Source organism: Rhinatrema bivittatum, chromosome 2, assembly GCF_901001135.1.
Source record: "Rhinatrema bivittatum chromosome 2, aRhiBiv1.1, whole genome shotgun sequence".
NCBI classification, from domain to species: domain Eukaryota; kingdom Metazoa; phylum Chordata; class Amphibia; order Gymnophiona; family Rhinatrematidae; genus Rhinatrema; species Rhinatrema bivittatum.
In genome coordinates this window covers 301,665,681-301,693,438 of record NC_042616.1, presented here as the reverse complement: position 1 = coordinate 301,693,438, position 27,758 = coordinate 301,665,681, and the positions used below count along the sequence as shown (strand labels likewise).

At 41.0% G+C, this 27,758-nt stretch overlaps 1 protein-coding gene across 1 annotated transcript in view; it reads right to left on the bottom strand.

The window, feature by feature from the left end:
* Positions 1-73: 73 nt before the first annotated feature.
* ADCY1 (adenylate cyclase 1) overlaps positions 74-27,758 on the bottom strand; it is a 676,474-nt gene continuing 648,789 nt past the window's right edge. The window contains exons 21-23 of the mRNA XM_029587086.1: positions 22,701-22,815; positions 14,455-14,579; positions 74-5,024 (exon numbers count right to left, since the gene is read on the bottom strand). Coding sequence (XP_029442946.1) covers positions 4,686-5,024; positions 14,455-14,579; positions 22,701-22,815 — 579 coding nt within the window. The 3' untranslated portion in view covers positions 74-4,685. The remainder of the gene's footprint in view (positions 5,025-14,454; positions 14,580-22,700; positions 22,816-27,758) is intronic.

The window sequence follows — 27,758 nt, the reverse complement described above, 5'->3', positions numbered from 1 at the left end:
AGTCAGATATGAGTGGCATGCAAAAAGATTTCAAAAAGCACAACACAGAGCCGTCTCTATAGGGTTTATATTATTCCTTGTGCACATGTAAAACCTCTCATTACAAAAGTCATTCAGATTTTTCAAAAATGTACTTTTTTTTTTTTACAAGTGTACATGCAAGAGCTTGCAATACCTAAAAGTATTTACAATTTTTCATACAATAAATCTTTTAAAGTGAATAATACATCAAAGGCCAACATTTGTAACACTGTACAAGATTAAAAATAAGGCAATATAATACAATTTTATTACAAATTAAATAAACATTTTTGATTAACACTGTAATACAAAATTCTGATTTGAAGGAACATATGGCTAGAAAGGACTCCTGCCCCAATAGTAAGTTTACAAAATTTGGACAAATTCTGTGACTTTTTTTTCTCTTTGCTATAAGTAGATGGTCACATGAAATAAAAAAAGGGCTATTTCTTGATTGTTTAAGGTATGTTAAAGTTTTCAGAGAGTTAACAAAACAAGGGGCATATGTAAAGATGTGCAAAATTGGATTTTTCATTTTGAAAGCATTCTGTCAATAATTGAAAAAATTCTCATATTTGCAAAAATAGTTGACATAGACTTCAATGGAAGACATATTTTTGCATGAAAATGGTAAAAACTAGTGAAATTCAGGTTTTCGGGAATGGGGGTTGGGGTGGGCTGCCTTTTTAATACTCAAACATAAACGGGAGAGGATTGTGAAAGCCAATCAACTACTGCCTAAACAGTGATATTTTTCAGTATTTCTTCTTTAGTGAAAAAATCTATAGATGTACAAATTGCAATTATTTGTGGCAAAGTTAAAAAGCCTGATTTATGCCATTTTTGCATTAAATCTCACACGCCTCTAGAAATGGTCTTTTATTCAGATATTACCCATTGGCCTTATTTGACCTCCTATGGAGGGCTCTATTTGTAAAAGGGATTTGCCATGGACACATAGTGGACGACAAGCCCTGTGGAAATATCCCTTCTCCCACCCTGCACCCCAAACCAACAAGAAAACCTGCTATGAGCTCTGATTTCAAGTTCTCTCCAAATCTCACTGAGACATGAACCTTACAAATTCTATTATATGATATAAAGACATTTTATCATAAGTAACAAGTGAGTACATTAAGAAGGAAAATTATCTTGCAGATACAATAATTGCTTCTTCTTGTTTTTAGAACAAATATAAAAATACTCAGAAATATCTATTCAGAATTTATAACTGAACATCACTTTGCAAACTTACAGTTGTAATAAATCTAGATACTGTGTATGCATAGATATAGATATATATCTATGTATATCTGAGAAAAATAAGACAACATTTTTCAATAAAATGACCAAGCAAACATGCTTTTAAGCTTTGTACCAGGAGTAAAAGCGAGTGAGCACTAGATGTCAGAATTTATTTGCTTTTACAAATAAATGACTCTTTGAGTCATTACTAAAGTTTTAATGGAGAACATGCAAATTACTGTAAAATATTGTGCTTGCAGCTGACGTACATTAGAATATCTTGCCAAAACATGGCATAAGTGTCACCAAGGAGCTCATCCCCTCAAAAATGCTTCAAGCCAACTTCTGAAACAGGGTATATAGAATTTTTTTTTTAAAAAGATCGGATGTACTTAAAAGTTTGTCCCATTTTTGTGCTCGGGGAAAAATGCTCAGTACATAGGAGACTTGGTGGGGCTTTTCAGCAAGACTACCTACTTTAAATCACTCATGGCTATCAGTCCCATTCCTGTCCGGGACATTCAGGTATAATGAAATGGAAGCAGAGGGAGAAATATTGTGGACTTTGCAATGTGGTATAATGAACGAGTTACTAACTTTGACAAAAATTTGTTGGTTTCATTTTTGTTGCCCTTGCTGTTGTGGCTCCTGTGAATGATTTCCCTACCATATCCTTTTGCTGGCAGGAGGCTACAGCAACAGGCCAGGGTGAAGCAAATGCATGATTTATTTTTAACGCGGTTGGGTAAGTATAATCAATGGAACAATGGTACAGCATAAGCATAAAAAAGTTCATGTATCCCTATAATGCATTAGAAATAAAGTTCAATTCTTTTTTGCTTTTGGTACAATTGTGAGGGCAATTTTCAAAGCAATTTAAGTGAGTGTAAAATGTTTTACCCACATTAATCTGCTGTCTGAAATGTTCTCATCCTCAATGCAGTTAATAGAAATAGTGTTCAGCCATAAGTTTCCACCATGCTGCTTTGAGAGCACCACCTTAATTTCAATGTGATGTGACTGTGTTATGAAATGTAGCTACAAAGCTTTATGGTAAAAAAAAAAAAAAAGGAAATAAAATCATACAATTTGCACTATTCTAGTATGAGATACTCTCAGTGAAGACTCAAAGCTAGTATCAGCTACCAAGTGCATTACATACAATGCACACCATGCATTTAGCATCAGTTCTTTTTGTGTTATATTTTCTACAAATTTTAGAGCTATGAGCTTAGCTCAGGACCAGGGTTTAAATACAAAGATAAGAAATGGGAAAAGTGAAGATGACTAATGAAATGTTATGGTTTTAAACTATAGGCATTGTCAATGCATCAAAGAATGTTTAAAGAATGTGCTTGGGTTGACAATGTGTTTAGGGCAGTACGTACTGTACAGTGATAACATAAGCTAACTGATAATTTAGCATGGTATGTTTTGCAGCACTGTGCGACATATTGGACTAGATGTACTAAGGGAATGTCCTATTTTGGGTCTCATGAATCAAGGACTTTTCTCATAAATACAGAGTGAGAGAAAAGTCATAATGAATATTATTTATTTAAAATAATTTACATATTGCATTCCTGATATAAAAATCATTCAGAGCAGTTTACAAAAGCAATTCCAGATTGCCAAATAAAAACATAAAAAGACAATACAAACAAAACAAACCAGTTAATCAGACCCTTAATGTCATTAGGAAAAATGCTTAGTACATTTGGTCTACTGTGTCAACTTGAATTAGAAGGATGTTATTTTTCCCATGGGTGTGGAAGGACGGGACTTATGACCCTGCTAAATCACAACATATAAATTAAACTCAACATTGAATCCCTATTACAAATGTACAATATCAACCAGATATTCACAATGGAAGCAGGATAACCATATGAGCATTCTAAAGAGGTCTGCTCACCAATAGTGCATAAGTAGCAAGATGCCTTTGTCGAAAATGATGGTGAACATCTCTTGCTGTTCCCAGAACATTTCATTATTTCTCTAACCCCTAGAGGAATTTGTAGTGCTCAAAAGGTAGACAGCAGAGATTTTCAGTTGTATTTTGGTATTGCTTTCTGTCTTTTACTTTCAGAGTAGGCACCTCTGTTACATTAGGATCCTAAACCTCTAAAGAGGCAGTATCAAAAGCAGAGGACTTAAAGCACTTTCTTTTGGAATGACCTAATCTCTAGTCAGTACACTGTCAAAAGCCCTGAGACCAGTCATTTTATCTAACTCATTTGTTGCTGTGTGATAATTCGTCATCCTCATGCAGAGATATTGGAGACATGCAGACACATTAAAAGATGCATCCATTTGGTGGTTGGCTTCCAATAACCATAATTGCCCAACCATGATGATCCATATCATATTTGATACATTCAAGCCATTATCTTTATTTCTGCTGTAATCTCAGAATACTTATATTAATTCACCTTTCAAATATTAGCACCTTCAGAAATTAAAACCTTAACCAACTTCAGACCCAACACAGTTGGATATGAAAGAAAACAAGTATTTTTACCACACCAGTCTAAGGAGCAGATTTTCAAAGGGTTACGCGCGCATGTTATAAAATCAGTCGTACATTTGTGCACGCTGGGTAGCACACACAAATGTACGCCGCACGCGTACCTTTTAAAATCTGCCCCTATGGGGATATGTAAATGAATACATATTTTATATATTTATATCTCTATATAGGTGTTTAGTATACATACAGGTAGAGACGTGAGCTTCTATAACATAGGGCCATCTAACATTTGGGCAAACATGGAAAATTCTCAAACATTTATTAAATGGGTTCACTGAACATTTTTGTAGCAATCTAAGGGCCTGATTCATCAAGATCTTTTCCCATAGACACAGAATGGGAGAAAAGCCTTAATGAATCAGGCCCTAAAGCAGATATGAAAAATTTGCTGGGATTAAAAAAATGTGGAATCATCAGATTGTATGTTTTGAATATTCTAAATCAAATTTTTAGAATTCAGTTCAGGTATTTTATTTTCTACAAATTTTCTGGTCAAAATATGACACATTTGCCAGTCAGATCTTGGGAAAATCCAGAAATTCTAATGAACTTGAACTGGTCTGTACTCCAACTGGCTGTGTTCAACTTCAAATGGGTTAATACATCTCTCCTGTACATATATAAATATCACTTTCACATCTTTCTCTAATAACCCTTTAAAATACCAAGAAAATATTTCTTATTCTCAAAATTCTGTATTATGCTTGTTCTAACAGAATTGTTAGCCCTTATGTGTTCCTTTCCAATATATGTCCCAAAGTTCTCTTTGGTTGGGTTAACGATCCTTGGTTGGTGCCATAGCCTATTACCTTAGACTCCCTCGTGAAAACTCAGGCAATTTTCTTTTCTCTCATTTCACTGAAAATGGCGCAACCAAATTTCTTATGTCCTATGCCTCTTTCACAGCTGGCACAGAGGGAAGGTAATGTAGTGTCTGATTTGCATGGGAAGTTGAGGCTGGAAGTGCTCCAAACCCAGTTTTGACTGTAAAACTTGCAACAGATGATACTGATGGACAACTAGTGCCTAGCTTTGTTTGAATGTTTGCTCTTCCATATGGATACATTTTCCGTTCAAGATTTAATGACCGTGTTTGAGAGTTAGTTCCATTGATCTTGCCTTCAAGGAAATATGTCAACATTTCACCTTTTCCTTTGACACTGACTTTACCCCGGCATATAAACTCATAACTGCACCTCTTCAATATCCGATGAACCTCTTCTGTCACCTGAAAATATGGAAAGGTAGCTATTAATTTTAAGTGTTCTACAATTATGACTCATTCAGAAGTCAGTAATGGAAAACCTGAAGGATGCCATGGTTCAAACCCCATTTTCCTATCCCCACAAAAGTATGAGAAGTAGAAAAAACATACTTGATCTGTATCCCTCCCCCCCACATCTATTTCATCCTGATATATGAATCACATGTGAGTAAAAATAGCTCATTTTAGAAATTAACATCATATCAGATTAGCATTATTTTATTTGATATTTAATAATTGTTGACCTATCTGTTTCTTTTTCATAGGGAATTTCTCCAAATGGTGCAATCTTGAGAGCAGAATGAACTTCACTCATAAGCTAGGATATTGGGTACAAAATTAATCTCTCAAATTTATGGCTTGTGCTCTTTTTAATACTTGCATTGTGCCAAAAAGAGATTCCTCTTGGTGCTCATAGGGTATAATATTTACAAGCAATATATACCAAGATGCACTGAAAGTTCTTTTTCATCTATCTGAGGGCACCCAAGTCAGTTGGGACTACTTTCTTCCACATTTTCTTTTTCTCTGATTATATCTCCTGGTACTTGATGATCTTTCTATAAATAGTAAAGAGTAATCACTTTGTAATGATACTTCTATTAGCAATTGTTACGCCTGGTCGCAGATGGCTGCGACCACTAATGCTCAGTTGCTCACCTCTTTCTTTGCTGCCTTGACATCACTGGGGAAAGTGGCGGCCTCTGCCAACTACCACCGACCTACCTGGCGTTCCCGGGACGGCGTGGGCGCTGCCGACCGCCATCTTGCCTTCGGGATCACTTAGGTGTGCGCACAGACAGGCAAGTCTTAAGCACGTCATGGCGGGAACTTTGGGGGCGTCCCTTTTTTACATGGATCAATTTCCTCCTATGATACCGGCCAGTCAATAAGAACACCCGAGCCGATGCACTCTCTCATTCATTCACCACTGAAGATGTTCCAGACGTTCCACAGCACATCATCGATCAAACGAAAGTTCTTCTCTCCGCCACACTCACAGTGCCAACTGGAAAGATGGTGGTCCCCCGACCACTTCGAATGAAGATCCTCCGCTGGGCGCACGATTCCTTGCTCGCAGGCCACCTCAGAGAAGCTAGAACTCTTGCCACTCTTCAGAGATTCTACTGATGGCCAACCATGAAAATAAATGCTCAAGCGTATGTTGAATGCCCCACTTATGCCCATCAGAAGCCACTGGCAGGTCGCCCCTGAGGGGTCCTTCAGCCTCTTCCTGCACCTAGTGAGCCGTGGACACATATAGCCATGGATTTCATTGTGGATTTACCTCCATCCAGTGGCAACAACACCATTTGGATCACCGTGGACTGCTTTTCGAAGATGGCTCACTTCGTGGCATTACCTGGTCTATCTTCGGCTCCGGAGTTAGCGAAATTGTTCATTCGCCACATCTTTCGCCTCCACTGACTCCTAAGACATATACTTTCTGATCGAGGGGTGCAATTTACGGCAAAATTCTGGAGGTCATTATGCAAGAAATTTGACATAGCCTTGGACCTCACATCAGCCTACCACCCACAGGCCAATGGACAGACAAAGAGGATGAACCGTACTCTAAAGCAGTTTCTATGGGCATATGTGAACTCTCGGCAGAATGACTGGTCAAACTTACTACCCCGGGCTGAGTTTGCCTTAAACTCCCACCAGTCTGCATCGACTAAATTATCGCCCTTCCAAATAGTATACAGACGACAACCTCTGCCTCCTCTTCCAATACACCTGTCTGTGTCGTCTCTGGCGGCACAGGCTTCTGCGCAAGAATTACACCAACTTTGGGAAAACACCAAACTCCTTCTCCAGCAAGCCGCTAAAAAAGCAAAAAGATTCTATGATACCATCATCGGGCAGCTCCTCAGTTGAACCCAGAGACAAAGTGTGGCTCAGCACCCACTTTATCCGTTTGAAACTGTATCATCTCGCTTCACTCCCAGATACATCGGGCCTTTTCCCGTACTTCGCCGGCTAGGCCCAGTCACTTACAGCCTTTGTCTACCCACATCACTCAAGATTCATAATGCCTTCTACATCTCGCTATTAAAGCTGCTCATCCTGTCGGAATTCTCTAAGAAACCACCTGAACCACAACCTCTGGCAGCTGAAGAGGATATAACATATCAGGTTGAGGACATCTTGGATGTGAGGAAGCGTGGGAAGCGTTGGGAATATCTGATCTCGTGGGAAGGATTCAGCCCTGAAGAGAACAGCTGGGAGCCTGCAGTCAATATCCTTGATAAAGAGCTGATCAAACAGTTCCATGCTTCTCACCCTAGAAAGCCAAAACCTCCATGGGGGGGCTCTAAGAAGGGGGTAATGTTACGCACGTCAGTCGCAGACAGCTGCGACCACTCTTGCTCACCTCCTTTGTTACAGAATTGACTCCATTGGGTAGACTTGTGGCCTCCGCCAGCTATCGCCGGCCTGCCTACCACTCCCAGGCCTCCCTGGATAGCACGGACACTGACGACTGCCATCTTGCCCTCAGAATCCCTTAGGAGTGCATGCGCACGGGCCAGTCTTAAGCACGTCATGGAGAGAACCTTGGGGGCGTCCCCCTCCAGATGACGTCACTCAACCAGGAAACTTAAGCTGGCTAGCCCTGCCTACCGACAACTTGGCAACGAGTTCCCTCATTGCTGAATCCGCTTAGCCCACTACGGACTTCCTGTTCCTGCCTCTTCAGTGTGAGACACTCTGGGTACCTGCTCCTTGGGGGCCCTTTCCTCATCTCTGGCTATCCGCTCCTCGGAGGGCGTATCGCCTTGGATTGCTACCTACCCCTTTCCCCAGGATTTCTCTCGGAACCTTCGCTACTGTGAATACCTCTGCTCTGCGGACTACTACCGTACCATCTCTAGTGAGGAACCCTCATCGGTATACCCTGTGCTGCGGACCCACTACCGTACCATCTCTAGTGAGGAATCCTTATCAGTGTACCCCATGCTGTGGATCACTATCGTACCATCTCTAGTGTGGAACCCTCATCGATGCATCCCATGCTGCGGACCACTACCATCTCATTGCTAAGTGAGGAACCCTCATTGGTGTACCCTGCACTGCGGGCCACTACCATATCACCTCTACTGAGGAACCCTCACCAGCGTACCCTGCTCCACGGATCACTACTGTATTATCTCTACTGAGATACTGTGGACCATTGCCGTATCTTCACTACAGAGGTATTCCTTTGAGCATAATCCATCACACAAACTCTGAGACTTTCTCCTGCATTCCCCGCTCCATGGGCATTGCCTCTCCATCTCTTAATAAAGGCTCTAATCTATAGCTGTGTCTCGCCTTCCGATGGTGAGGCTCACAGGGCTCCTCCCTGTGGGCGGTTACATCCTTCACCTCGGCCCAGGGGCCCTGGTACCTACAAATCCTAACACTAGCCTTGCAGCGTGGATATTGAGAGTGTTCCATTAAGATCACTGAATCTGTGTAAGGAATTGTCTCACATTCATCTACCTTCTAGGAAGGTTTCCACCAGAAAATCATATGGTTTTAAATGAAGGAGGTTTGCCTTATGCTGTGAGGGAAAGTTTCTAGGTCCTTTCTCCTCTTCCACACAAAAACTGATTAAATACCTTCAGTTTAGAAACCTCCAAAACGAATGTCTAAATTTTATAAACTATTGGAGGATGAGGGGATTTATAACGCTGCACATATTAAGGCTTGGGAAAGGGATATGGGAGGTGAATGGGACATTAAGCGGTGGGATACATGCTTTCTTCATTTGGGGAGGCATTCAATGTCTACTGCTATGATTGAAAATGAATGCAAACTGTTGTATAGGTGGTATTTAAGCCCCGCTAAGCTCGCAAGATGGTATGCTCAGATCCCGAACACCTGTTGGGGATGTGACATAGCTGAGGGCACCTTCTTTCATGTTTGGTGGTCCTGTCCCAACATACATATGTTCTGGGTACAGATCCAAGAGACGGCTAAAGAAATGTTGGGAGTGGAACCACGTTTACTTTCAGAATTATGGTTGCTAGGATTGTGGATCGAAGATCAAGGAATTTCCAACATGTGACTGCTACATTATATAGCTATTGCAGCCAGGCTAGTAGTAGCACAATGGTGGAAAAGGAAGGATACACCCTCTGTGAATTTGGTGGTCACCAAACTTATGGATATTAGAGCCATGGAAAAAATAACAGCTTATCGCAGACATGCATTAATTAAATATGGGACCATATGGGAACCGTTTGACAAATGGCTTCAAGAGACTTGGCATATTGGTCGGGATCAAACCAATGGGACGACCTAAGTCTTTAAGCAACCAATTCGATAATAAGTCTGGACTTCAGTTCCTATTTTAAAAGTGTTTATTATACAGCTGTTCATTGACTATGTAATTTATTGCTGTTCTTATTTGTTATTTCTGTAGAGTTACATCAACTTTATTCATTCATTACTTATTAGGTGGATAGGGATGGAGGGGGGGTGGGATGGAAAGTCGGAGGGGGAGGGAGGGGAATATAAACCTTCTGTTTGGACATTTAAGGGTTCTGAGGGACGCAGCTGTATGAAACTCTTATTAGCTTGTATATATTATAATGTCAAAATAAAAAGTTAAACTATAAAAAAAAATACCTTCAGTTTAAAATATCCTGGGACTTAGTTCAAAATATCCCTTGACATTTCTCTCTCACAAAATTTAAATGTAGTTAACAGCTGAATTTTGTTGCCTGGTTTGGTTTTTTTTTCAAGTGCATAATTAATTCTCTAGTAATTCCATGGCTATTTTAACTGTTAACTTTTAATGTGTTGCTGTCTAGTTTATTTATTTTATGGTGTGTTCCATCATTATTTATTGTTTTACTGATGTTCATGTAAATGCTGTGATCTGCTTAGAATGGCCAATCTTATATTAGCATAATATAGAACATTTTCACTATTTTTACTATATTAATAAATAAATATATCTTAAGAATCTGGCCTAATGTCTAATGGTGTTAGAGTTCACCTCAGTGAAACTGGAATTTACTATAACCATGTAGAAATTAAACCCTTCTCTGTACATCTTTTAGCTGTTGATTCATGTGGGGCTTGCTTCTAATCAAGTCTCTCATCAAGTCTCCTGATATGTCATGGGACCTCAGTTTGATACTGACGCAGCTGATGGAAGCTCCCTTTGAGCCATTAGATTCTTGTGAGCTGAAGTACCTGAACTGTAAGGTTATATTTTTGGTGATGGTAACTTCCGCATAGAGAGACGTGAGCTCCAGGCCCTAGTGATTTATCTGCCCTGTACAAAGTATTTTCATAACGGTTAGTGTTCATAAATTACAAGGAAGAGGAAGGTGGGGACAAAATCAGTAAACGGGGGGACAAGCTTTTCTTTTGGATATGTTAGAGACAGGATGAAGTGAAAAGTGACAGTGTGAGACTCAGAAACAAAAAGGGGGAATAGATAGAGACTGACAAGATAAAAGTGAAATTGCTTAACAAATATTTCTGTTCAGTGTTCACTGTAGAAGAGTTAGGAGCAGGACCACATAAAACAAACACAAATATATTTGAAACTGAAATAAATCTCAGTTGATATTCAGAGGTGTATTCATGAGGAGCTAACTATACGTAAAGCAAAGAAAACAATGGGGCCTGATGGGTTGCATCCAAGGGCTTTAAGGGAACTTAGAGAAGTCCTGCTGGTCTGCTGGCTGACCTCTTCAATACTTCTTTAGAAGTGGGAGTAGTTCCAGAGGACTGGAGACAGGAAATAAGGCGGGAAACTGGAAATTACAGGCCAGATAGTCTGAACTTTGTGGTGAGCAAATTATTGTATTCACAACTAACAGAGAGGACGGTAGAATATCTGGAATCCAATGGATTCCAAGATCCAAGGTACAGGGCTGGTGCTAATATTTTTGCTGCCCTGTGTAAAAAATTATTTATTTCAACACAAAATTTTTGTTTTCCTTAATAACCAACACACAATAAAAACTGTTAGTCGCACACTATGTCCCAAGCCCGTTTTTGCCCCCGCCCCCCCCCCCCCCCAAAAAAAAAAAAAGCCTGCTCCCTCCGGCAATCAAAACTATGAAAATTAACACATCCACAGGTCCAAAATTTCTAAATTGTGAAGGAATGATCCCCAGGTGCTCCTTCCCCACCTACTGGTATATAAAATGGATGCCAGCTGGGCCCTGGAGCTGGCACCAGTTTGTTATACAGAAAAACATGCATTGCTGTGGTGCCAAACAGAAAACCCTGCAAAAAAAAAGACACTCGGAACCTATATAGTCCTAGGCTTATTGTAACACATCTTAAGGGTGGGTTTGACCTTTGGACGACCATCAGTAAACTGAATGACAACAATATAGTAAAAATCCCATACTAAAACAGTAGTTACTGCAATCATTCAAACAGGAACAAAAGTATCTATGAAAAGGCAAATATTACACCAGGTCCTAAAACATCTCCTACTCGGAAAGCAGGACAAACCAGTCTGCTCTAAATTCCTACACAGAAAGTATACATGTTAACGAGGGCTGGAGGAAGCACTAGGCGAACTAGGAGGCCTCCTAAGGTGCCAGAGATTGGGGGGTGGCAGCTTAGTGGTTCTGTTTCTCTTAGATGTGGTTTTCAAGCAGCAGTTGAGAATATTTCTGACTCTTCCTGGAGTCACTCTTCAGTACACAACACGGGAGTTCTCCCAGGCATGTGAGCGCTCTCATTCCCTGCTCCCAGCCTCACACTGCTCCAGATCACTTCATCGCCGATGCTGCTCCGCCTCCCAAAGCTTCTTTTTTTTCAGCTTATGTGGGGCCAATCACCATCACCGGAAAGAGCAGGAGGCATTGTTGAAGGAAAGAAGCAGGTGTTGCAAGCACGTGCATCCTACAGGATAAGGAGCAGGAGCGGTTTTGGCTGGGCCTCCATGGCTGAAGAGAGAGAAGGACAGCATCTGCCCTACAAACTGGAGAGAGGGGAGGAGGGCCTGAAGAGGAGTCTGCTACTGCTGCTGAGAGAGAAAGAGAGCACTGCATTGTGTATGTGTGAGAGAGCGAGCATGTGTGTATGTAGGCAAGTGAGAGACAGTATTTGTGTGTGTTTAAGTGTGAGACAGAGAGCATGTGTGCATGTGTGTGTTGGAGAGAGTATGTAGGTGAGAGAGAGTGGAGAAAGTTTGTGTGCCTGTCCCTCCCCCACCAACCCACTAATCCATGACAATCTCAGGATGATTAGAAATCAAAAGTTCCCAGGTATGGAAAAAAAGGAATATATATTTTTTTGCCCTTATTATTTTTAATTATTGGATCTTTGACGTGTCTGCTGAGGGGTGGGAGGGTTGCAAGACTATAAAGCTCGCCAGGGCACCTAATACCCTTGCACTGGCCCTGATGCTAAAAGAATACCTCACATCTCTTACACATGCAGAACACAGACCAACCTTCACCAAATACAGAATAAAGAGATCATAAAGTAGAAACAGAAATGTATAAACAGAAACTGAACTGGAAACTCCAACAAGCTAGATCAGTGATGGTGAACTCTAGTCATCGAGTGCCACAAACAGACCAGGTTTTCAGCATATCCACAATGAATATGCATGAAATAAATTTGCATAAAATGGAGGCAATCATGCAAATGTTTCTCATGCATATTCATTGTAGATATCGTGAAAACCTGGCCTGTTTGTGGCACGTGAGGGTCGTAGTTTGCCATCACTGAGCTAGACTCTGTATATTATAAGAAATGGAAAACCAGAAACATCACCAGTCCTCATAAATCAAATAATAAAATCAAGAAATATAAATCAATCATAATAAACCATTAATAAAAATAATATTGTCAAAAATATGAAAAATAGAATAACATCTAGTATTTAAGAACTCATATAAAAAGTTTTAAAAATTTTCAAATGGCAATAAAATATTTCAAAATAGCTGACACATCAAACACTCAATAATAAAAATAAGCTACCCCGTTTTCCAAAACATTTGATTTCCAGCCACCTCGAGCTTGTTGTGAATTATTGGGGGTGGCAAAACTTTTTCACACACACCCTCAGGCAGGCTTCTGTTCACACTCAACCACCCTCCCACCTCATTCACTCATCCATTCCAGGCAGGCTCCTATTCACAACCAACCAACTAACCTACCCACCCACCCATCCATCCAGCCCAGGCAGGCTCTCATTCATGACCAAGCCACCCACCCATCCCAGGCAAGCTCCCATTCACAACCACTCATCCCAGGCAGGTTCCTATTCACACACACATACACATCCCCTCCCCCCCAGGCAGGTTTCCATTCACATACACCCATCGCCCCAAGGGAGGATCCCATTTCCACACACATACATACATACACACATCCCTTCCAGGCAGGCTCCCATTCCCCCCAGGCAGGCTCCATTCACCACATACACATACAGCCTCTATGCAGGCAGGGTCCATGAGTCTCTCTTACTGCTGCCACTGCTCCCACCTGGTGCCTCGTTCCTTGGAGGAGAGAAAAATTTGTCACAGAGCTGTAAGAGTCCTTCCTGTGGCTCCTCCTTGTGCGCAGCCTGCAGTGCTAGCACTTCCTGTTTGCTTATTTTGTGCATCGGAGCATCGTGAGTGTTGAGTACCATGGGGCTGGCCCAACACATGAGGAGGAACCACAGAACAAACTCCTGGTTCCTTTTTCTGCCATCTGTGGCCACACAGTATCTATCCGGCTAACTTAACTGAGATATTCAGCGGCACAGACGCAGATGCACCAATGAATATATATACCCAGCTATCTTAAAAGTTAGCCGGATAGGTCTATCCGGCTAACTTTAGACCTGCCTACAGCGTGAACAGAATTTGTCGGTAAGTTTCACTGGCTAACTCTGAATATTGGAGTTAGCCAGTGAACCTATCTGACTAACTTCGCTCTTCACCGGTATGCCTACATCCAGCCAGGAACACCCCTGACATATCCAGCTAAATTCTAGCTGAGTAAAGAGTTAACTGCCTAGAATTTAGCTGGGTAAATCAACAAACATCACAACTAAGCCATTTAGACAAATAACTTTTGATTTATCCATCTAAATGGCTTTTGAATATCTACCTCTCACTATCTAATTGGATAGCAGATTGCTGTTCAATCCATTTACCATCCTTTGCATAAAGAAATATTATATTATTTTAATCCTGCTCTAGCACCTTTGACACTCACAATATGGCTTCTTGTTCTAGAACTCCTTTCCACTGAGAAAAATTTGCTTCTTGTACATTCATCATACCTTCGAGTTTTGATGAATGCACAATACCTTTGGAACTGTTCAATTTACTTATTTGAATTTAAAAAATCGAGGTAATATTGATGTTTTGTGATATATTTTATGCTGAAGAATAACATTATTTTCTTGAAATGATAAAACTTTGCTTACCTGTATTTTACCCTGAACACCTGTACTATCCATTCTGCTGGCAACATTTACGGTATTCCCCCAGATGTCATACTGTGGTCTTCTGGCCCCAATAACACCGGCTACCACAGGCCCCACATTTATACCTAAGAACAACAGTAGATGAATTTGTTTTTTTGTGCATCAAGTCAAGATTTTTTTATTTACTAGGTTCTAGAGAAGCTTAGACCTGTTGAAGTGTTTTATATTAGTGCATTTTTGTTGAGAAATGTCATTCCCTGGAATGTTTTTAATTTATATGATTTTTGCCATTTTGCTGGCATAAGCAATAAGGGCTTAACTTACCAGAGATTTGAGTCTTCACTAGGCAAATAACAGCTGAATAATGGTTTTCCCAAATATCTAATATCGTAAAAGGGGGTATTTGACTGCTATTATTTGATGTTTATTCACAATGGCCTGAAGGAAAAGATATCTGCTGTGCACAGGAATTAGAGCTTTCCTATATTCTTCATTATGGGGCTTCACTCCATCTGTGGTCCCACAAAGGGCTATTCATCCACCTAGATTTGCAATTTTATTTGTCTCCCAGAGGCCTCTATATCATATACTTCACTCCTTGCTCCTGGGGGAATTCTGTAGAAATGCACATTGCATAATTTGCGCAGAATTCCTCCAAGGCACAGAATTAACCTGACTGTGCAGAACTGACCAGCAAGACCATAAAAAATAGACCATGGGAGAAGGAGAAGCCAGAGCTAGTGCCAGTGCCATCTTCTTCCTATACCGCGGGGCTCTCAGTGTGAGAAGCATGGTGCTATTCTTGCAAGATAGAGAACAGTGCCAGAGTTCATGCACCATCTCTCACCCTAAGAGCTGCAGAGGTGCAGGAAGACTGCTGTGCTCTTGGTCACTGGGAAAGAGTGAGCGAGACTGGAGGATGAGTTGGGAGAATGGGAGGGCGTGCAGGGAAAAGGGAGCTATTTGGGGTGGGGAGACAATCTGGTTGAGGGATGTGAGGTGGGTGAGTCAGTATTGGAGGGGACGAGGGAGAGAGTTGGAAGGGATGAGCTGGGGGAGAGAGAGAGGAAGGGATGAGTTGGGGGAAAAGAGTATTGGAAGGGAGAACCTGGGGAAAAATGTGTTGATAGGAGGGGAGATAGTTTTTCAAGAAATTAATTGGGGGAGAGAGTGTTGGAAGGAACAAATGAAGGAGAAAGACAGTGTTGAGGGGATAAGACAGGGCATTGGCCAAACCAGAGTTTGGACCCACAAAACAAGACGGTAAATGGTCCAGGAAAGCCACAGGAATGGAAAAACAAGAACTAGACCAATGCCTTGGAAAGGATTTTATTCAATTGTTATGAAACATGCCCGACTTTGGCCAAAGTTTCGCTTTATGGCTGCATCAGGGGCTCTTTAAATTGAGTAACATCCAAAGTATAAACTGAGTATAAAATATTAACCAGAAATGTCCACTGGTCAGAATGGCTTTGAAAACGTGTATTATTCAGTTATCCTTGAGCAGTTTTGAATTATGCTTTCTGCTGTGGTGTCTTCCCTGTATGAGGAGTCTGAATCAATGTATCGCGTGTCACGCGGTCATGCTTAACATCAACAGAGCTTCTGTGAGTAGCTTCAGATATCCTTTGTAAACAAGCACTGTCTTGTTACACAAAAGGAACATCGCTCCTCACTGTGGGATTAAAATCATTCGATTCAGACTTCTCATACTGGGAATAAAATCTTTTCCAAGGCATCGGTCTAGTTCTTGTTTTTCCAAACCAGAGTTTTACAGAATTTTAAATATTGTTTGCAGAATTGCAGTGTACTCATGGTTCACAATTCATTAACCAATCTGATAAAAGAAGTCCGCAATGCAGACATTTAAAGATCAGACACAAGATCTTAATCTCATCTCCTTGCTTCTGGGAACCAATGTAGATCAGGCAGAATAGAGATTATAGGGTTGATTTTAAAAGTGTTGTTCACTAAAATGCCCTCATAATGAGTATATGGGCTGCGCATGAGCAAAAAATTAAAGGGGTGGGGCATGGTATGGCATGGCCAACTGTTACACACATAACTTTGTATTTTAAAACCAAAGACTGCAGCGCGTGTGGTGGCTTGTTAGCCGCATAATTTTACTGCTGCGCCAGATGAGGAGCAAATCTACAAATTTCGCAATTTAGGGCTTACGCGACCAAGTGGGGGGTCCGGGACTAGAGGGGTCTAGATGACCTCGAAACTGACTGGGCAAACTGGTGGACTAATTGGAAAACTGGGAATGTCCCTCACGTGAGCATGCTTTAAAATCCAGTTAATACGTGCGTTAAGGCTGGCAAAGCCCTATGGAAGATGCGCAAAGTAAGTTTGCTTGAGTAACTTCTTAAAATTAAGAGCATATTTACGCATGGTAGGAGAATTTTAAATCAAATGTGTGCAACTGCACACATGATTTAAAATTCAAGTGTATTTCTGCTCGTGCGCCGATATGTGCATGTTTGGGTGTGCGCACGCACACACCTTTTAAAATTAGCCTGTATATAATCATGTCTTTTTCCTCCCGCTAAAAGCATAGCAGCTGCATTTTGTAACAATTGAAGGCACTTTGGACTCACCATGCAGAGTCCCTGGTATAGTGAATTGCAGTAATCCAATAAGAAGATACAGAGAAGGGCAACCAAAATGATAAAGGGAATGGAACAGCTCCCCTATGAGGAAAGGCTGAAGAGGTTAGGACTTTTCAGCTTGGAGAAGAGACGGCTGAGGGGGGATATCATAGAGGTATTTAAAATCATGAGAGGTCTAGAACGGGTAGATGTGAATCGTTTTTTTACTCTTTCGGATAATAGAAAGGCTAGGGGGCACTCCATGAAGTTAGCATGGGGCACATTTAAAACTAATCAGAGAAAGTTCTTTTTCACTCAACGCACAATTAAACTCTGGAATTTGTTGCCAGAAGATGTGGTTAGTGCAGTTAGTATAGCTGTGTTTAAAAAAGGATTGGATAAGTTCTTGGAGGAGAAAAGTCCATTACCTGCTATTAATTAAGATGACTTAGATAATAACCACCGCTATTACTAGCAAAGGTAACATGGAATAGACTTTTTGGGTAATTGCCAGGTTCTTATGGCCTGGATTGGCCACTGTTGGAAACAGGATGCTGGGCTTGATGGACCCTTGGTCTGACCCAGTACGGCATGTTCTTATGTTCTTAATTTGTAATAAGGGAATGTTTAACTGTAGCTATATCTTTCCTGTCCAAATAGGGCCTAAGTTGTCAGATATAACATAGGCTCATAAACGGACTATTGCTGACTCTTGAAGTTCTATCGACAATTGAGAATCCAATTTGATCTCCCAACTAGTCACCACTTCCTTTATTTTAAGACTGACTTCTAATAAAGTGGATGGATACAGTAAAGGATATTATTTCTACTAATCAAAAATAATTCAGATATTATTGGGTTTATCTTCAATTTATGTGCCTATAATCCCACAGTCAACTTAACCATTGAAGTGGTTTGATCATCATCTGTATACATTACAAGCTAGATGTTGTCTGCAAATAGCTGTTATTCCATGAATTATACTTGATAAAAAGGCTAAATAAACATTAAACAAAATTGGTGATATTGATTCCTTAGGTGCCCTGCATCTCAAAATCCAGGGAGAAGAAAGAGAAACTGGGCCATCAAATGTCAGTTGGACACAGATCACTAAAACCAGTAGAATCCTCACCCTGAAACCATGTTCACTCCAGCTGAAGAACTGATATGCATCCTAGGAATTAAAAGTGGAGGAAAACGTCTCAGGATGAGGAGGAACGTATGCCACGCGTATCTTATAAAATCTGGGGTCGGCGTGCGCAAGGGGGTGCACATTTGTGCAACTTGCGCGCACCGAGCTCTGCGAGCGCTGCCCGTTCCCTTCCCCTATCTAACCCACCTCCCAGCCCTACCTAAATCCCCCTACTAACCTTTATCCGCGAAGTTACGCCTGCCTCCAGACAGTCGTAACTTATATGCGCCGGCTGTCTGCTGCTGCGGCAGGCCCCAACACAGGCCGCTGTGTCGGGGCACTCGGCCAAGCCCCCGGACCGCCCCCATTCCCCAGAACACGCCCCAAGCTGACACCACGCTCCCTGGCCATGCTCCCGACTGCCCCTTTTTACAAGCCCTGGGACTTATGCGCGTCCCGGGGCTCGCGCGTGCTGCCGAGCCTATGCAAAATAGGCTTGGTGCATGCAGGGTTTTTTTTTTAAAGGTTACGCGCATAACTTATGGGCATAACCCTTTTAAAATCCAACCCTAATTGCAGAAATAGCAGGTGCAAGTTGGTGAAGTTAATTTTTGTATATATTCTGCCTCTTGTGACACTACAAAGCAGACTATATCCAGCTTCTGTAGGCATTCCCTATCCCTAGAGAGTTCACAGTCTAAGGGCCTTATTTACTAAACTTTTTTCCCATAAACCCAGAATGGGACAAAAGCCTTGGTAAATTAGATCCTAAGATTGTACTTGAGGCAATGGAAGATGAAGTGGAATGGACGTGATTTGTCCAAGGTCAGAAAGAGTGTCAGAGGGATTTGGACCCTGGCTTTCCTGGTTCACAGTCTGCTGCTCTAACCACTAGGATACGCCTTCAATAACTTTATCTGATTCAATTTTCAAAGTAGTGGGAAATTAAAAAAAAAATACATGTATTCAAATTTAGAAATAAATATATGAAATGTTTTGGAATCAAATACATGCTTAAACTGAAATTCATGGACAACTATCATAACAAAATATAGGAGAAGTTTGTTGTCCTGCCAGATGAAATTATCTCCTTGGATGGCCGAGAAATTTTAGGTACAAGTTACTGCGGTGGCATGCAGAGGCAGGGGTACATGGGGGGGGGGGGGGGGGGGGCAAAGCTCACTCTTGCCGGGCTGTGGGGGTTGGCGAAGGGAATAAACAGGAGGAGCAGTGGGTCTGCGGGAGACTATCTTTCTGCTCCTCATTGCTGTGGCTTCTCTGTTAAGTGCCTGCATGGCAAGAACATTCAAAATCTCAGGTAGTGTTTCCTCTCGCTGGTCTCGTGTGATCAGCAAAAGGAAGTGTTGCCGCGAGTACTGAAAAAGGTGCAGTGTAGGCAAAGTAATAGAGAAGTAACACAGTACTGGAGAAAGGAAGGGTACGTTTCTATTGCTTTTTTGAATCTGAGGAAGTGTGGACTTGAGACCGAGGCTGAAAGGTGGGGGAAGATGGTAGCGTAGACGAGAATGAAACAAATGCTGAGAGAAAGGTAGGAGAGGCAGGGGGTTGATACTTGGAGAGGGGCCAAATACTTAGGGCCTGATTTTAAAAAGCATTTACTCGAGTAAAAACCAGGTTTACTGGAGTAAATTCACTTTACTTGAGTAAGTGGGTTTTTGAAAATTGCTACAATATATGCCATTGACTTGTCTATAGGATTTACTCACATAAGTGCACTTTACTTGAGTAAATGGCTTTTGAAAATTGCTACAATAGTAGCTACATTTACGCATGTAACTCCTTTTGAAAATTACCCCCTTAGGAGGGAGGGAGTAGGAGACTATGAGGGGGAAATCAGGGGGCAACTGCTGGAAAAAAGGGACTGGAAGGGGGAATGAGGCCAAAGGGTGGATACTGGAAACCTGGGAATGGAGAAGAACGGGAATTCAGGTGGTGATTCAGATGGGAAAGCAGAAGAGCACAGGAAAACTCAGACATTGACTGGGGATTGAGAAGAGAGTAGGGACTCGGGTCTTGAGTGGGGATTGAGAAGAGTGGGAGAGTGTGAACTTGGGGATTAGGTGGGGGAGAGTGAATAATTGAGTTTAAACAAGTACTCTGGGATTAGCAGGACCATGGCCAATAAGCGATTGGGTGGAGGTTTGAGTATGGCTCTGAAATAGGTTAAAGAAAGGTGGAGAGGGGCGAGGAAATGTTATGAAGGACCTGGAGGGGCTAGGAGGCAGTAGAAAGGGACAGGGGCCTGTGGAGGAAGGGGATGAGTCTTTGAAAGGAGGTGAAAGAGGGTGGAAATGGAGGAGATGAAAACTGAAATGGGAGGCAGAGTTGGGGATAAGAGATAGAAGAGGAGCTGGAAGCATGGGAGGGAATGAGTTATGGGGAAGGAGATAGGGCTGGTGAAAGGATGAGATGCAGAGAAAGGTAGATGAGAGTTGAAGAGAGGGTGAGTGTAGTGCATGAAAGAGGGAAATAGAAGACTGGTGAAGGGGTGAAAGGGGGAATTGGGAGAACTGGGAAGGTGAGGGTGAGAGTTAAAAGCTGGTAGGTAGAAAAAAGTGAAGAGAGGCAGATTGAAGACAAGAAAGAGAAAAGTGGTGAAGGAGGAGTAAGATCTAACTATGAGTGGATAGACAGGCACATGAAAGAAATGAAGAAAAAAGTGAAAAGGCAAAATAATTATCAGAAATAAATGTAAGGGAGGAAGGCTAAAACTTTGGGAGATAGAAGATACAGAAAACGGAAAAGAGACCTTGGAAAGGACTTAAGGAAGACTGACAATAGAAAAGTGAAAAAGAGAAACTGGGACCAACCTGATTACAAAAAATAAAAGGATCATACTACACAGGTACAAAAAAAATGTATTTGGACTTTTTATTGATTGAAATATGAAGGTTTTGGGAAAGTGTATTTCTTCTTTATATTTTGCTCAGTCAGTACAGAAAGAAATGCATTTCTGTTTCTCTTTCTTCAGTATTTCGCCGCTCACAGTCTTGTTCCTCAGGGTTGCCATTCTAAGTTTTTTTTGCATGTCTATTTTTCTAACTTGTGGTACCTTATTCTGTAGTGGTCAAGAGTCAATTAGAGTTCTGTGTGATTTCCTAAGTTGTAGTGTTTCTGTTAGCGTATAGTTTCTATAAGGATCTGTCATAATCCAACTACAAGAAGGATGGGGGGGGGGGGGGGGGGGGCAGAGTGTCCCAAATGCAAGCATTGACTCCGGGCTACAGAGACCCACATAACACCTCTGAGCTCTTCTCTAACAATCTTACCCCCTCATTTATCAAAATGCGCTAAGGTGTTTTTGCATGCGTTAAGGGCTTATCGCATGTGAAAAGTGCTGTTAATGCATGCGATAAGCTCTTAATGCATGCGGAAATGTCTTTAACGCATGCGATAACACCATATCGTATGGTGTGATGCAAATCTGAAAAAGAGGAGGAGTTAGGGGTGGGCTGGGTTTACTGTTTTGCAAAGCCCTATCGCATGACTTTAATGCTGATTTCAGCTTCAACCTTTTCAGGAGTGTTAAGCTGTGTGATAGCTTGTATCACCTGTTGTGATGTTTTTTGTGGATGCTGGTTTTGGCAGTTTGAAGCTCCCAGAGTGTCTGCCTAGCTATCAGAGACCTGGGGAGGGGGAGGGGGGAGGGGGGAGGGGGGGGGAGGGGGGAAGAGAGAGAGAGAGAGAGAGAGAGAGAGAGAGAGAGAGAGAGAGTGAGACTAGCCATAATGCTCTGACCCTAGATGGGTATGGGAGGCCCACCTAGTTACTCGAGGTGAGGTTTAGGTATTTGTGTAGGCGTTAAGGGCCACTTTGACATTCAATGTGAGATGTACAAACAGAACAGTGCTCTCTTTTGAACATTTGATGACCCTTGGAGTGAGGAAAATCATCCAAAGATGAGATTTGTGCAATGTTCTCTCAACCTAGCTTGATGGACTCTCTACCTGGCCAGGGCATTATGGCTAGTCTCTCTCTCTCTCTCTCTCTCTCTCTCTCAGCTAGGTGGATGCTCTGGGAGCTTTGCAATAAGCCATTAACACATTTTGATAAATGAGGGGGTTAGTTCAGTCATGGTTATAAACTCTGCATCTGCAGCATCCCCAATGTATAGTCAACCCAGATCTTCTGCTTGGCAGTGTGTGGCATTCCTGTTTGGGTTTACCTAGGTAAAACAGCAACCGTACTGGTCTGTGATAGCTCCAGTTTTGTCATAGTTAATGCTTGTATAGTAATTCTAGGAGAATTTCCTCTATTAAACATTTATATTATAAAATGTCTCTCTCTTTATTCATTATGTCCTTTATCATTTCTTATTAGCATAATGTTAATTAACCATTGGTTGTTATTCATGGTTTTTCATATATTTTATGTCTATAAAAAAACCTTTAATGAAGGAGGCCATTTTATAATACACCTAATTCAAATTAAAGCAGTGTAGTTACTTTTTACAGAAATAAGAAGAGTGGCTATTTTAACATAACTTTAAAAGAATGACTTACCTACTCTGAGGACAAAGTCATTGTAGGACTGATAGTTGATTTCATCAAGAACATCAAACATCTCTATTGCAAAATCTGCCAGTGTACTCAGGTGGGAATAAATAGATTTTTTTGCCTTGACATGTAATAAAAAAATACAAATATATTACAAATTTATTTTTCTGTGACTAAAACAATGTATCACTGCATACTGAATTTAAACACTTATTCCGAAAGACCATCAGACTGATTTAAAATGGATTTTAATATTATTAGTTGTGAAATGGAGCTAGTTTTCAAACAAAACATTTAGTTTAAGAGATAATAGGATTAGCACCATTATTTATCATTATGGTCCTCAGTTCTGCAGCGATGAATGTAATCAAGTCAACCAATGGCATATAGATCTGCAGTAAAAGTACTGTTTCTAAATGAACAAGCAGGATAAAATCAGCCCCCACAAGTAGGTGATGTTATCCAATGTCACCTGGATGGAGAATGCTTTAGCTTAGGAAACCCAAGAAGTTTTTTTCTGAGCATGTGCAGCCAACTATGCAATTCCCCGCAGTCATTATTCTTCTGCTTGTGCAGACATAATTTTTGCTCTCTCTCGTCTATGTTGATTTTTCCCTTAACTCTTATTTCTTATCTTTTTCTTGTTTTTCTTCTTATCCTTTCATGGGTCTCCAAAAAAAATTGAAATTGATTTCGACCTAGTCTGAGGTAGAGGCCACAGGGTGTCAGGTATCTGGCAACTGCTCATGATGTGATTAATTGTGCAATCTGCACTCACATGTACCCCAGGGCCAGAAGGTCAAAGACTCATATGCTTTGGGACTTTTGCGTCTCCTCAGACCTCTATCTCAGGGAAGAGAAAAATCACCTTCATCTGAAGGATTTTCTCCAAAATTGAAAAGGCAGAATCTTCTCATGTTCGGCACCATGATTTGGTGCAGTCTCAAAACAAATACCATTCTCCCTCCTGTAAAAAAGGAGATAAGTTGTGCTCTTTGATGCCTGCTGCCTAGAGATCATTGATGTGGGCAAGGATAAGCAACCCTGTATGGTATGTGGTAAGGAATCATTGCTAAGACCAACACTGTTAACTGAATCTCTCTTCAGTGAAGATATTCTATGGGCACCATCCACTAGTACAGGTATTGGAGACTTAAAGTACCTCTTTTCACTTTATAAAACTTTATTATTTGAGGATGCTGGCTACATACTTTGAATGGATTTGATTACTTGCAATTTGTTTTAAAGAGACTGGTATCTATAGTTCTATTTAAACTAAATGACAGCAACTTTTATACTGGTACACGGGCACACATGTGCACACGTTCGTTGGCCCGAGCCCAGGGATGCAGCCATTTTATAACATGCGCGCATATATGCACACGTTATAAAGTAGCCTGACTGCATGCACTTGTACACACAATTTTAAGTGGATATGCACCTATGAGTGCAAATGCAGCTTCTACCGCATAAGTGGGGGATTTTAAAAGCCATCTGTGCTGATGCCAGTTTGTTCTCAGTTTGGCCAGGTAAGGGATAGAACTGCCAAACCCCTATAGTTTTTTATAGCCTCCTGTCTCCTCTGTTAGCTTTGACCCTTAAAGCCCCATCAATCTGTCTATTTATCTTTATTTTATAACTTGCATGTCATCCATAGCAGTAGTAAAGATACACGGCGGAAATCCCGGCATATGCCTGTGTGTGTATTTACGTGATAATTTGAAATTGAAATCCAGGAACTCCCATGCTTCACCCAGACAATGCCCATGCCCTTTTTTTGGAATTTTTCATTTGTGTGTGCAGCAGAAGATACTTGGGTGGCTTTTAAAGTCCGTTCGGCATGCACCAGCCTGACATAGTCATGCATCGCCTAATTGATCTGTGCATCAGGCTTTTGAAAAACCCTACCTTGCTTGTAGAATGAAATTTTCTTATTTGCTTCATGGTGTTGTTCCTTTGGAACTGAGAGATATATGAGTCACCTTTAGACATGGAATGGAGGTTAAAGGAACTATTTGTCATATATTTTCATGATATTATATCCTATTTCTTTGCAACTATTTGTGAATATCAATATTTAGCCTCCATGAGGTCGATATTCAAAAGCTACTGTTCATTACCGGAGCGCTGCCATACTACGGGATTTCAAAGGATCATTATCTGTGTTCTCCATGCACACAGAGAGTTCAATTCCAGAGCCTATGCTCTGCAAAAGAAGACCTGCCCTTCTGTAATAAGTCACAACTTCTTGTCTTAATGAATAATCTTTATTAGTAAAATGCAAGAAATGAATATATAATTAGTCTTTCTTAGAAGCATAGGGGGTCATTTTCAAAGGAGTTACGCATGTAAATGTGACATACTATCATAGCAATTTTCAAAAGCTATTTACTCGAGTAAAGTGCACTTACTTGAGTAAATCCTATGGACAATTCAATGGCATATATTGTAGCAATTTTGAAAAGCCCACTTACTTGAGTAAAGTGTATTTACTCGAGCAAAAACCAGTTTTGCTCGAGTAAATGCTTTTAAAAATCTACCACATAGTGCATCTAACAGTGAAGTACTATCTAGCCTGTTCCTCTCTCTCGCTCTTCTCCTTCCCTAATACAAGATACAAGCTACATTATATACATGTATGGCTGACAGCGTTTTTTCTTTTCTTTCCCTCTTTGGTTTTGGGATAGCACCCTTATTTGGAGTGGAGAACTGCTCAACCTTTACCTAAACTAATGATGTCAAAAATACTGTTATCTGGTATACTAGGCCTTGAGCTGGAGACAGCTCTCTACACAAACTGCTTCTATCTGTCATGCAAGGCCTGTTCATAAAAACAAAACACATTCCTTTCTCTTGTGCAAAACTGTTCCATTAATTTCATTATTAAATTATTTAATCCAGGATATTATCACTACTTAGCAAGATAAGTAGGACTTATACGGCTAAGTAGAAACTGCTCAAGATCTGGCTATGTTCAGCGGCTGCCACTTAGAGGACTAAGGCCTGGATTTTCTAAGGTCACAGACCTTAGAGAATCTGGCAGTAATGGGGGGTGGGGGGGGGGGGGGCGAAGTAGGGGGTGGGCCAATAGCACCATCGTAAAAGATGGTGCTATTGGGCGTGCTTCTGGCAGCAATAAGGTGTCCTACCTTTTCACCGTCAGTGATGTCGTCGCGGAGTTCAACCAGATGCCGCTCCGACTCCTTCCCTTCCAGTGCGGACTCTGCCCGACTCCGCCCTGATTTAGTTTCCCTTTAGAAGATGACCCCCTAAGTCACTTTTTCGGCTAGCCTAGATATTCGGCTATGTTTTGAATATCTACATAAGAACATAAGAAATTGCCATGCTGGGTCAGACCAAGGATCCATCAAGCCCAGCATCCTGTTTCCATCAGAGGCCAAACCAGGCCACAAGAACCTGGCAATTACCCATACACTAAGAAGATCCCATGCTACTGATGCAATTAATAGCAGTGGCTATTCCCTAAGTAAACTTGATTAATAGCCGTTAATGGACTTCTTCTCCAAGAACTTATCCAAAACTTTTTTGAACCCAGCTACACTAACTGCACTAACCACATCCTCTGGCAACAAATTCCAGAGCTTTATTGTGCGTTGAGTGAAAAAGAATTTTCTCTGATTAGTCTTAAATGTGCTACTTGTTAAATTCATGGAATGCTCCCTAGTCCTTCCATTATTCAAAAGTGTAAATAACCAATTCACATCTACTCGTTCAAGACCTCTCATGATCTTAAAGACTTCTATCATATCCCCCCTCAGCCATCTCTTCTCCAAGCTGAACAGCCCTAACCTCTTCAGCCTTTCCTCATAGGGGAGCTGTTCCATCACCTTTATCATTTTGGTTGCCCTTAGTACAGATCCCTGAGGCACTCCACTGTTTACCCTTTTTACACTGAGAAAATTGACCATTTAATCCTACTCTTTGTTTCTTGTCTTTTAACCAGTTTGTAATCCATGAAAGGACATCGTGTCCTATCCCATGACTGTTTAGTTTTCTTAGGAGCCTCTCATGAGGGACTTTGTCAAACGCTTTCTGAAAATCCAAATACACTACATCTACCGGTTCACCTTTATCCACATGTTTATTAACCCCTTCAAAAAAAAATGAAGCAGATTTGTTAGGCAAGACTTCCCTTGGGTAAATCCATGTTGACTGTGTTCCATCAAACCATGTCTTTCCATATGCTCTACGACTTTGGTCTTGAGAATAGTTTCCACTATTTTCCACAGCACTGAAGTCACGCTCACTGGTCTATAGTTACTCGGATCACCCCTGGAGCCTTTTTTAAATATTGGGGTTACATTGGCCACCCTCCAGTCTTCAGGTACAATGGATGATTTTAATGATGGGTTACAAATTTTAACTAATAGATCAGAAATTTCATTTTTGAGTTCCTTCAGTACCCTAGGATGCATACCATCTGGTCCAGGTGATTTGATACTATTTAGTTTGTCAATCTGGCCTACTACATCTTACAGGTTCACAGTGATTTCATTCAGTTCATCTGACTCATCACCCCTGAAAACCATCTCTGGAACTGGTATCTCCCCAACATCCTCATTAGTAAACATGTACAGCAGCAGTTTTACTTCCAACTCTTTTATTATCTTCTCTTCGAAGACTTAGATACCACTTTATTCATCCACAAGGGGACCCAAAGCGATTTCCATAATATGAAATAAAATATGTCAGTATGGTATAACACCATACAAAGTAATGAAAACAATCCAAAATGTAACCTTACACAGCCTTCATTTTCAATGTTTCCCTACCCCTCATCAAGTTTACCAACTAGAACAACATAACACTCAATGAATCATTTATGCATACAGTACATTAATACAGACCCTATAGTACTTAACAGAAAACATCAGACACTAAAATGTATAACACAATTGTTTTATTATTAAAATTAATCTGCAGAAGAAAAGTATAAGTATTTCCTGGTGGTATGAGGTCCTCTCAAGTTATATTACAAGGGTGGAAAATTCCAGTTCTCAAGAGCACAAACAAGCCTGGTTTTTATGATATCTATAATGATTA